This window comes from Bufo gargarizans, chromosome 1, assembly GCF_014858855.1.
Source record: "Bufo gargarizans isolate SCDJY-AF-19 chromosome 1, ASM1485885v1, whole genome shotgun sequence".
In the NCBI taxonomy this organism is placed as follows: domain Eukaryota; kingdom Metazoa; phylum Chordata; class Amphibia; order Anura; family Bufonidae; genus Bufo; species Bufo gargarizans.
In genome coordinates, this window is record NC_058080.1 from 404,354,986 (window position 1) to 404,367,444 (window position 12,459).

Below are 12,459 nucleotides of genomic sequence, written 5' to 3' on the forward strand. Positions count from 1 at the left end.
TAGAGCGGACAGAGAGGTGGAACAAGCAAGGTACCACCAAAAACGGAAGGGCGAGCCGGGGTCAGTCCAGGAGGTCACGTCAGAACAAGAGAAGAGGCAAAGACAAAATCCAAAAGCAAGCCAAGGTCAATATCCAAGAGGTAGCGTCAAGGTTCCGGGAGCAGGCAGAAGAGGTGTCAGGAAGCAGATCAAGGGTCAAATCCAAAGGTAAGCTAAATATCAATAATAATACACAGCCTAAGGGACCAAAATCACAGGCAACCTGTAGCCAGCAGGTTGCCTGTGTTTATAGTGGGGAGTGAGGGTCATGTGACGTGGCCAGCGTCACATGACCGACAGACAAACAAGTCGAGCACCGAGTGATCAGCTCAGTGCTCAATGCAGACCTAGGAGCAGGGAGCCTCCCAGCTAGCAAAATCCGCCCTGGGGACTAGGCTGAATACAGATCCTCGCTCCCGAAGCTAAGCAGCAGGTCTGTGGTTGATGGGAGACCCAGTGCGCCTTCGGCACCCCGTTACAGTTCCCCCTGCTTCTAAGCCTCTTAAAAGGGGATTTTTGGACTCTTCCTCAGATCCCGTATCTTCTGCTGCAGGGTCCGGCCCGGCACCCAGAGATTCGTCAGTTGAATCTAACAGCTTGGAGATTGAGCGGTCTATCTTGAGATCAAAAGGGTTATCTGATGCAGTCATTAACACCCTTCTATGCAGTAGAAAACCGATTACGTCCAAAATCTATCTTACGACATGGAATGCTTTTCCTTGGGGTCTCTTGGAATTCCACCTTATCTCCTGATGTCAAGGTAATTTTAGACTTTTTTTGTAGGAAGATCTTGCAGTGATTGAGAGTCAGTACCTTAAAAGTCCAGGTTGCAGCACTTAGTGCCTTTATGGAAGTCAAACTAGCTGACCTAGACTTGATCAGAAGTTTTTTTAAGGGGATGTACAGATTTTATCCTACTATTAGGTCCACAGTCCCTCCCTGGGACCTTTAACCTGGTCCTCTCAGTCCTTATGGATCCTCCCTTTGAGCCTTTTAATGAAATCTCTTAGGTTATTATCCATGAAAACAGCCTTTCTAATGGCAATTACCTCAGCTAGAAGAATAGAGGAAATTCAAGCTCTATCTTGTAGCTCTCCTTATCTTACGGTTCTAGACGACAGAATTGTGCTAAAACATGAACCTTCTAGTCAAAAGTATTCTCCAAATTTCACTGCCAGTAGGAAATATAACTGCAAGCAAATAAGGAAGTCATATTGTCTACTGGTTCAGTAAGCAGGACAAAATAAAGGTCAAGGGGCATTGAAGATTAAAATGTCTCCATAGCCTATGAAGAAAAAGGAGTTTTTCCCCCTTTAAATCTGAGAGTGCACTCAACTAGGGCAGTGTCAACCTCATGGGCAGAAGCCGCCTCAGCATCATTGACCCAGATTTATCAGGCTGCAAACAGGGACTTGTCCTTTGGGCGAAAAATCTTGTCTGCAGCAGTCCCACCCTAAGATTGATTCCTTTGTTAATCCTCCCGTTTAGTGCCATTGGGGAGGCATATGGAAAAGATGATAATTACTCTTACCGGTAATTGGATTTTCCATATAGCCTCCACAACGGCACTGGGAATTCCCACCCTAATTATGCTTGCTGTAATTTATTCTGATTTTTGAATTTTGTCTGTTATATTCTTTCACCCAGATAAAATACTTATTCAGCATCATCCTGAGTTCTTGGATATTTATTGGAGAAGGTAAAGGGGAGGAGACTTTTAAATCTTTGTTCTCCACGTTGTTTCCTGTCCCTGGGAGGTGGGGTACCCTCCTATTTAGTGCCGTTGTGGAGGCTATATGGAAAATCCAATTACTGGAAAGAGTAATTATCATCTTTTCCGTTACGCCATTCGCCGTATTGGAAAAATATTTTTATATTTGAATAGTATGGGTGTCTTCATACGTGGTGATACCCATGATGTTTATATTTTTTGTTATTTAGGTATTTATTTTCTTTATTATATGGAAAGGAGGGTGATTTAAACTTTTATATATTTTAAAAAAAAATGTACCGTATTTTTCGCCGTATAAGACGCACCTAGGTTTTTGAGGAGGAAAATAAGAAAAAAAATATTTTGAACCAAAAGGTGTGCTTTTGGTGGTTTTTGAACTAATTGTGGTCTGTGGATGACACACTGTTATGGGGGATCTGTGAGTGACGCACTGTTATGGGGGATCTGTGAGTGACGCACTGTTATGGGGGATCTGTGGATGACGCACTGTTATGGGGGATCTGTGGGTAACGCACTGTTATGGGGGATCTGTGGGTAACGCACTGTTATGGGGGATCTGTGCGTGACGCACTGTTATGGGGGATCTGTGGATGACGCACTGTTATGGGGGATCTGTGGGTGACGCACTGTTATGGGGGATCTGTGGGTAACGCACTGTTATGGGGGATCTGTGAGTGACGCACTGTTATGAGGGATCTGTGAGTGACGCGCTGTTATGGGGGATCTGTGAGTGACGCACTGTTATGGGGGATCTGTGAGTGACGCACTGTTATGGGGATATTTGGATGACGCACTGTTATGGGGGATCTGTGGGTGACTCACTGTTATGGGGGATCTGTGAGTGACACACTGTTATGGGGGATCTGTGAGTGACGCACTGTTATGGGGGATCTGTGGGTGACTCACTGTTATGGGGGATCTGTGAGTGACTGACTGTTATGGGGGATCTGTGGGTGACGCACTGTTATGGGGGATCTGTGGGTGACACTTATGGGGGATCCTCTCTGGATGGCACTGTTATGAGGATGAGGATCTGTGTATGACAGTTATGGGGGGGATCTGTGGATGACACATATATAGCACCTTATGCTATGTGTCATCCACAGATCCCCTCCATAAGTGTGGGGGTCGCATCTGCTTTAATAATGACAGCGGGGCCCGTGCAGTGACTGTATTCTACTACACGGGCCCCGCTTACTGTATAATCATATCCCTAATAGTTAATTGTTGTATGCATGTAAAAGCATAATGAGAGTTAATGAGCGCTGTGTATTACTTACAATTAGAAGCGCTCGCCGTTCGGAGCAGAGAGGAGGGAGGAGGCAGGCCGGGAGGACGGGCGTTGGCAGTGTGAATCATACGTCATGCGCCCACGCCGCCTGCTTCATTCATAAAGTGGGCGGCGCAGGCGCGTGACGTATGACTCACACTGCCAGCGCCCGTCCTCCCGGCCTGCCTCCTCCCTCCTCTCTGCTCCGAACGGCGAGCGCTTCTAATTGTAAGTAATACACAGCGCTCATTAACGCTCATTATGCTTTTACATGCATACAACAATTAACTATTAGGGATATGATTATACAGTAAGCGGGGCCCGTGTAGTAGAATACAGTCACTGCACGGGCCCCGCTTTCATTATAAATGCAGATGCCGCCCCCAGCCCCTCCTCCCTCACAGCTGATACACCCGCCACACGGCATCGCGGCGGGTGTATCATTGAAAACAAGGCAAAATCAGCTACATTCGCCGTATAAGACGCACTGCTATTTTCCCCCCACTTTTGGGGGGAAAAAAGTGCGTCTTATACGGCGAAAAATACAGGTATATAGTTTTTTACATTAATTTTTTTTTTTTGGGATTTTGAAGCTCATATATGAGCCTATAAAATCTTTTTTTTTTTTTTTTTTGAACAACCGTGTATTTTTTAAATTACTTTATTACTGTGAATTGCTCATTTCTTATGTTGGCCTGCCTTCTGGTGGCCAAAATAATTGCAGCATGAATACTACATCTAAAGCCTATAATTACCGCGATCGGCATTATTGCCGGTCACGGTAATTAGCGGCAGGTCTCTGCTGTTTGAAACAGCAGAGACCTGCCGACCAGGACACCCACTGCACGTCCGAGCGGGCGCCATGTTTGCCTTTCGCTCCATACATGTACGTTGCTGGTAGCCAACAGGTTAAAATAGGAAGTAAAAAAGATTTAAAAAATATATATATTTCAAATCACTTCCCTTTCTCCACATTAAAAATAGACAATAAAAAAAAAAAAAAAAAAAAAAAAAAAGAGATTGCCCAAACTATTAAAATGTAAATATATTTATCCTGTACAGTGAATTCCTTAATGGAAAAACGCGATGAAAAAGTTTATATATACTCCAAAATGATATAATTGAAAACTACAGATTGGTCCGCAAAAATGAGCCCTCACACAGCTTTAAAGACATAAATCTAAAAAACGTATCCGAGTCAGAATTTGGCAATATAAAGAAAAAATATTTTTTACCAAAGGTTTTTTTTCAGTGTTAATTCTCCAGGTCAGTGCGATAACAACAATTTACAGTTTTAATTATGTTTTAAGTGAACAGGTCACTTTTACTGCACAGAGAAAGCCGTAAAAACAAAACCCATACAACTATGATGGAATTGCTTTCTTTCCAATTCGATCTCATAGACAATATTAAATAGTGAAAGTGCAACTTTTTCTTAAAAAAAAAAACAGAAATGCAAAAACTGAAAATCACCATGTCTAAAAGGGTTATATTCCTACTCATTCTGACCTTTTGAAGTGAAGGAGTGATTGAGAGCCCTCCTATTACTCTGCATACGGAGATAGCTGTCAGTCACTGATGGGACTGCCTCAGTAACTTTAAAAGGGTTTATCGTACCCCTAAAATGCCTCCCCATACGTCTGTGCTCCTCACAGAGATTATACTTATCCCACTCCCCAGCACCCGCGTCGCTTCTGACGGCCACCACTGCATCTCCCCATCATGTTGATAAAAACATCTGGTGTCGGGGGTGGGGTGGGGGATGCTGCCAATAGCAGGCCGCGATGGGAACGAGGCTCCCTAGCATCGTAGGTGATGCTAGGGAGGCTCGTTCCTGTCGAGGCCTGTGATTGGCTGAACGCCCGATGTTTTCATCCGCTCGACGGAGAGATGCAGCGGCAGACGTGTGAGTGTCAGAAGCGACACTGGCGCCCAGGACCCAGGGAAGTACAATCTGTATGAGTGGCCAGGGCGTAAGGGGAGGCATTTTAGGGGTTGGATAACCCCTTTAAAAAAAGCTTAGAATTTAAATGAATGAAATGCAGATTATACTGAATCTTTTCCCACAAAACTACTGTATATATCAATCTATTCAGTTCCTTCCGCTCTATAACATGTTGCCTTCAGCTCAAACACCAACACCATGTTGAGCTGGTCTATAACACGCTGCCTGCAGATTGCACTGCATTTGTATTGTGACAGGACACGTTTGCTTTACAGAAATACCAGCAGTGAGCGCTGGAGTGGCTGGAAAGGTAGATAATGATTATTTTCATTTTTAAACAGGAACAACCCCTTTAATCCCTGCTACTCTTGTGTAAATTGATCATATTAAAGGGGTTATGTCATCTCAGACATTGGTGCCATATCACTAGGATATGCCACCAATGTCAGCTGAGTGGAGGTCCCACCTTTGGGACCCGCGCCTATCTCCAGAACGGGCTCCCCAAAGTGAAGGAGAGACACCTCGCATGGGTGGCAACCTCTCTCCATTCACTTCTGTGGGACTGCTGGAAATAGCCAAGCCAATGCTTGGCTACTTTCAGACTCCCATAGCAGTGAATGATAGTGGTCACGCTTGCGCAGTGATTCTCCTTAACTTTGGGGAGCCCATCCTGGAGATAGGAGCGTGTCTGTGATGGGAATACCCCTTTAAGGGCTCATGCACACGGCACCGTTGCCGTCACTTGAATAGGTCCGCAATCCGGGAGATGCGTTGCGGAACGGAGGCACGGATGGGAAGCACTACGGAGTGAATGGGTCTGCGATCTGCATGCGGCTGCCCCGCTGTTGGTGCCCGTGCATTGCGGACCGCAATTCGTGTGCATGAGGCCTAACTGTGATGTCAGCTTTCCCTTCCCTCCAGGTATACTCTTGCTCAGGTAGAATAATGTAGTCTTCCTGTTAAAGGAAACCTGATGGATTCATTATCAAGAGGTCCTTTTAAACATCATTCATGAATCCTATTTTCACAGGACCTATTGATGACCAGTGTGAACAATTAGACAGACCATAGTAATATCTGCTATGTAGAAATGGCCAATATTACTACTTTTATCATTGTTAAATTTGAGTATTATCACTTGGAGAACTAGAAACATGATTGTAATGATTATATGTACATAAAATTGACATCTACATACATGCTACAAAATTTTTACGGACGTTTATTCCACTGATGCCTTTCTGAGAAATGGTTGTTAGAAATGGACCCATTCAATTATACGGGAGCTGTCAGTCAGTGAAAAATGGACAAGATAGAGCATGTTCTATTTTTTATGTCCGTTTTTCACTGACAGTCAAAAAAAAACAGCTGTGTGAATAACCCCATAGATTACTATTGGTCTTAAAACAGTCTGATGGCCGTTAAAAAAATGTACACATGGCCGTTTTTCACTGTTGTGTGCATGTAGCCTTGGTTCTTGATGATGTCATCATTATGAACAATTGTTACATTTACTTGTGTTTCATTTCAGGGTCAGTTTCAGAACTGCCTAGCTCCCGACATCAGAAAATTCAGCTACTTTCCAAACTATGTTGATCAAAATCTGGACTTGTTTAAAGATAAAACTGTGTTGATGTACTGTACTGGAGGAATTCGCTGTGAGCGTGGTTCTGCTTATCTCAGGTCAAAGGTGACGTTATCATTTTCTTGATTTCCTCTTATTTTTAGTCTTTATCCAACTATCATTATATTTACTTTTGCTAATGTAAACCAGTGATGCTAGGAATGAAAAGAGAGACATTTGGGGGAGATTTCTTAAAATTGGTGTAAAGGAAAACAGACTTAGTTGCCCATAGCAACCAATCAGATTCCACTTTTCATTTTCAGAGCTCCTTGGGAAAATTTAAAGGTGGAATCTGTTTGGTTGCCATGGACAACTAAGCCTGTTTTTCTTTACACCAATTTTGGTAAATCTCCGCAATTCTTCATATAAAGATGAAAATGCTGCTGAATGGTAACAAAATCTGAGTTTATTCACAAATTGTGCTGCTATGTTTTGGCTCTCTATATTATATGCTCACCTATATTCGCTGCCATTTTCCACTTTATGCTAAACATATCGCTAATGCGATGATTGCAATTTGCACCTTCATAATTGTGCTGGTTGTAGTTATAAATTCTCCATTGCTATTAAAGGCATTTTTCTACTTCAGCAAATAGCATTTATTATGCAGGGAAAGTTTCCATGGTTACAACCACCCAGCAATCCATCAGCGGTGGCCGTGCATGCACACTATAGAAAACAGTACCAGCTTACATGAGTAGTGTATAATGTTATTGAAAAATGAACCAAGCCAGCAAAGGAGGCAACATGGACTATCAGAGTACATTAGTGAGTGCCTTGTATTAACTTTTTCTACATGATAAATGGATGCGGACAGCACACATATAACATTTGTTTTTGCAGCCATATAGAAATTAATGGGTCCGCATTTGATTTGTAAAAAAAATGCAAACCAAAAATGCGTTCGTGTGCATGATGCCTCGGTGTCTTTACATGTGTACATAGCTCTGTCACTGATAGTTGACCGGGCGGTTTTAAAGGGGTTGTCTCACTTCATCAAGTGGCATTTATCATGTAAAGAAAGTTAATACAAGGTATAGTTATTCTCTATATTGCCTCCTTTACTGGCTTGGTTCATTTTTCCATCACATTATACATTGCTCGTTTCCATAGTTACAACAACCCTGTAATCCAGCAGTGGTGCTCGTGCTTGCACACTATAAGAAAAAATGCCAGCCTCTCTGGTGGTCGGCCCGTGGAAGCTCATGTAAGCTGGTGCTTTTTTCTATAGTGTACAAGCATAGCCTTGCAGCTGGACTGCAGGGTGGTCGTAACCATGGAAACTTTCTCTGCATAATAAATGCTATTTGCTGAAGTAGAAAAACCCCTTTTAAGGCTTGGGTTCACATGTTGCGGTACTGTGCTGCATGACCAACTACCATTGAGCAAAACCGCTTGCGGATCACCACAAAGTGCAGTGGTCTTACAATTCGTTTACCAGTCACATGGTTCTTACAGATGAAATAGCGCTATACCAGGCTGTTTCTGAAATTCCCATAGAAATGAATTTGAGAGGCTGCGTGCCTGTTCAACCAGCTGCACCATTCATTTCAGAGGGCTCCACAGGGCACGGGGTTCCCGTTCTTGTGATTGGTGTGGGTTCCAGCGATAGGACCCCCATCGACCTAATAGTTATCCCCTATTCTGTGGATTAGGAATAACTTCACACAACGGAATACCCATGTAAAGCACATGCTTTATTGTTTTCTATTTATCTATAATAGGCTGTGTGCAAAGAAGTGTACCAACTTAAAGGAGGCATTCATAGATACCTAGAAGAATTTCCAGATGGATTTTTCAGAGGGAAGCTGTTTGTCTTTGATGGACGCTTCACAATATCTTCTAATGATGACATCATATCTAGTAAGTACTGATTTCTGGCAGCTAAGTAGTCTTTATGTCAATGAGGCAGAGTGAATAAAAATCTCATAACTATCATTAAAAACTAGCTTTAGTTTCTAATATTAGGCAAAAATTCTAGAAAATGTGATACATATTTTATTAAAAAATTTCTCTGATAACCCTTTATGAAGATTTGATGGTCATTTGCAGCCATTGCTTTCAGAGGCCCTTTTTCTTCTTAACCCCTACACTGATTTTTCTGAACTGTGCTTCTTCAAGTAGAAAAGGTCCTGTTTTGACCGAACACTATTCAGGTCTCAATTTTAGTAGCAGCTGGTTCCCTCTGCACCTTCTCCTGTCAGATCAGGGTGGCAGGAGATAAGGTAAAATAAAGCTTGGGCAACAGTGCAGTGCACCCCTCAGCTCCATGCTCGGTAGTAAAATATATTATGGTCCCCCCATGCCTCCTTTCCATCTTCCCTTTCATACTGAAGTGTGCTTCAACCTCCTAAACTCTTCTCCTTGACCCTGTCGTCTCTCTTCAGTAATAAAATGTATGCTTTCTCTGCTCCTGCTCCCTTGTCTCCTCACATTCTTTCCATGCCTCCTTGCTTCTATTCAATAATAGAATCCCACTTTTTCACACCTTAAAGGGGTTGTCTCACTTGAGTAAGTGGCATTTATCATGTAGAGTAAGTTAATACAAGCCACTTACTAATATTGTTATTATCCATATTGCTTCCTTTGCTGGCTGGATTCATTTTTCCATCACATTATACAATGCTCGTTTCCTTGGTTACAGACCACCTGCAATCCATCAGTGGTGGTCGTGCTTGCACAATATAGGAAAGAAACACCAGCCTATGTGCGCTCCTATGGTCCTGGCCATCAGAGGGGCTGACGCTTTTTCCTATAGTGTGCAAGTATGACCACCACTGATGGATTGTAACCATGGAAATGAGCAGTATATAATGTGATGGAAAAAAGAATCCAGACAACAAAGGAAGCAATATGGTTAATCACAGTATATTAGTAAGTGACTTGTATTAACTTTCTCTACATAATAAATGAGACAACCCCCTTTAAGGCTAAAATGAACCGGATCATTAAGGGGCTAAATGAGCACATAAGGCACCCGAGTTATGCGGCAACTTTAATGTACAAGATGTAAATTCTGAAGATATTTTCAGAAGGGATTTTCCTATCTTAATGTGCTAGGGGGTTAAATGGATATTCCCAACTCAAATATTCATGGCATATTCACAGGATATGCCATAAATGTCTGATAGGTGTGAGTCCCACCTCTGGTGACCAACTATGTGGAGAACTTGCTCAGCAGGCAAGTCAAGAGCCCACCATTCTATACATAGCTATGATTTCCAGAGGTGATACTTTCAGATGTTTAGTAGTGGGGAAATTCCTAGAGCTGCACTCCATTTGACTAACTTTGAATTTTCTCTGTGCATTTGTTTGCTCAGCCTGTCGTTACTGTGGCACAGCATGGGACAAGTACAAGTTATGTTCCACCCCTCGATGCTGCCAGCTTGTCCTGACGTGCCTGACTTGTCATGAGGGAGGCCTTACTGCATGCTGTCCTACCTGTCAGGAGAAAGGGCTCAAGACTAGTTTGTGCCAGCAACAATTCAAAGAAGAATGTGAATGTACAGAAACGAGACCCAAGATTCCGATAGAAAAAGTCTAACTAGAGTTATTGATTCCTAGGTTTTCGGGGCGTTTTTTTTTATACAAAGATAAATTGCCAGCCAAAGTTACAGAGCTGCAGGGATAAATGTATCCATCTACTGCAGCTTTAAGTGGCTCTTCTTTACATAAGTATTCACATGCCTTTGAAATCATAACGTGAAGAAACAAATATAATTGCGTGATCTACTTAGCCTAAACTGTAGAATAAATTTAAGTGCTTTTACAAGTTCGCACAACTTTCTGAATATTTAAGGTGTATAAAACAATATCCAATGTAATACCTTTAGCAAGCCATAAACAGATAATGAGATCTGGTTTAGTACAATATGTAAGAATTACAATGAAAGAAGCAGGTCTCCATTTAACAGTATCTTTTTAAACCTGTTCATCCACATGTTGGAAGGTCTGTATCAGTCCATCTAATACAATATAAGCAGCTCTGCTCAATGACAGGTTCTCAGGACTGCAAATATGTATGAATATACTGATGGCACCAGCTAATAACTTCATTTTACCAGAAATGATGCCATTCCTCCAATTCTTGGTTTAATCTAATGAGACCAGGCAGATTGTCAGCTTGTAACATGGCCTTTGATTTTCACCAGCAAATAACAGGGGCTGTAAAAGTTGTGAAGCTGCACCATTGTAAGTGGTCCCTCTATATAATCTGAACTGTTTTGTATTAATCGAGTCCAGTGCATAGAGCAGGCATCCTCAAACTGCGGCCCTACAACTCCCAGCATGCCTGAACAGCCTACAGCAGGGCATTGTGGGAGTTTTACAACAGCTGGAGGGCCACAGTTTGATAATGCCTGGCATAGAGGATTGTAAAACGATAAAATGGAATCAAATCAATAATGCTTAGGTCGCTCAATGTGTCCTATGTGGCCATTTACAAACCTAAAATATTCTAGTGTACCTCTATGGAATTGATGCATTATATCGGTGATAATGTGATTAATTGTCAGAAAAAGACTATAGATTTTTGATCTAAGCAAGGCAAATCAGGTGTATGCTTATCCTGGCAAAATATCTGTGTTCTCTGTACCTTACAGCGTGCCTAATGGAACATGTTTTCTTATACTTACATGATCTGAAGAGTATACTTGGGCCTTAATTCAGCACACCTTACCCCAATGCACCCCCCCCCCCCCTTCCACTGTAAAAATCTTTCATCTTGTTTTTAAGTCTATGGGGCCAATCTGTTCAACTGTAAATGTCTCCTGTGCCAGACAAAGATCAGTCCCTAAGTGGCGGAAACAAGCAGCCAAGAGATTTATGCTTTTCGTTGTAATCAGGAATGGTGCTTTGTAGAAATGAATTTCCATAACTTGATCTAGTATGCAAGAAAAAACACTTAAAATCAATCATGCTGTTGGTTTCTTAGCATTAAAATACATGTTTCAGGTGGATACTAATCAAAGAGCTTTTCCACACTCAATGGATTTATACCAGAATGCAATAAAGAATTGTGAGTCTTCAGAATAGGTGCAATTTGTTAATCTCCTCTAAATAATATCTTACAGAGTTTTAAGAAGCATTAATATTGCATCTTGTAAAGATGACGGAGTGTGAATAAAAGGGCCGTGTATTATACTGAAATGTAATGTGCGTGGAGTCAGCTCACTGTGTATGGATTCATTCCACTCTGTATGGTCTCAGTGAGACATTTTGATAAAAATCTACGGGTTTTAAGATCCACTACATCTTAGGGTACTTTCACACTAGCCTTGTTCGGATCCGGCAGGCAGTTCGGGCAACGGAACTGCCTGCCGGATCCGGCAAACCGTATGCAAACGGAAATATGTTTTTTCCGGATCCGGTGATATGGTGGATCCGTCTTATCCGGTATCATCCAGAATAACAGATTCGGTATTTAAATTATTTCAAAGATCAAAAGCAAAAATAGCTACTCCTATGTCCCGGCGCATGCGCAGACTAGAAAACCGGATCCGGCAACGTGGCAGTTTCCGGAACACTTGGTACAGGATCCGGCATTAATACATCTCTATAGAAATTAATGCCGGATCCGAAAAATGCGGTAGTGTTCAGAGATTTTGGCTGGAAAAAATACAGCAACAAGCTGTGGTATTTTGTCCGGTCAAATACTGTACAGGGGACGAAACGGAAGACATTTTGATGCTTACTGAACGGATTGCTTTCCATTTAAAATGCATTAGGACAAAACTGATGCGTTTATTTCTGGTATTGAGACCTTTTACCGGATTTCAATATTGGAAAAGAATAACGCTAGTGTGAAAGTACCCTTAGCTAGCTGTCAGCTGTTCCTCCCTACTACTTCG

General features: G+C 42.2%; 1 protein-coding gene across 2 annotated transcripts in view; it reads left to right on the forward strand.

Annotated features, from left to right (window-relative positions):
- The window catches only part of TSTD2 (thiosulfate sulfurtransferase like domain containing 2), a 36,311-nt gene extending 25,927 nt beyond the window's left edge, over nucleotides 1–10,384 (forward strand). For both annotated transcript variants that reach the window (XM_044286128.1, XM_044286120.1), the window contains 3 exons: nucleotides 6,518–6,676; nucleotides 8,335–8,473; nucleotides 9,931–10,384. In XM_044286128.1, coding sequence (XP_044142063.1) covers nucleotides 6,518–6,676; nucleotides 8,335–8,473; nucleotides 9,931–10,154 — 522 coding nt within the window. In that variant the 3' untranslated portion in view covers nucleotides 10,155–10,384. The remainder of the gene's footprint in view (nucleotides 1–6,517; nucleotides 6,677–8,334; nucleotides 8,474–9,930) is intronic.
- The last annotated feature ends 2,075 nt before the right edge of the window (nucleotides 10,385–12,459 follow it).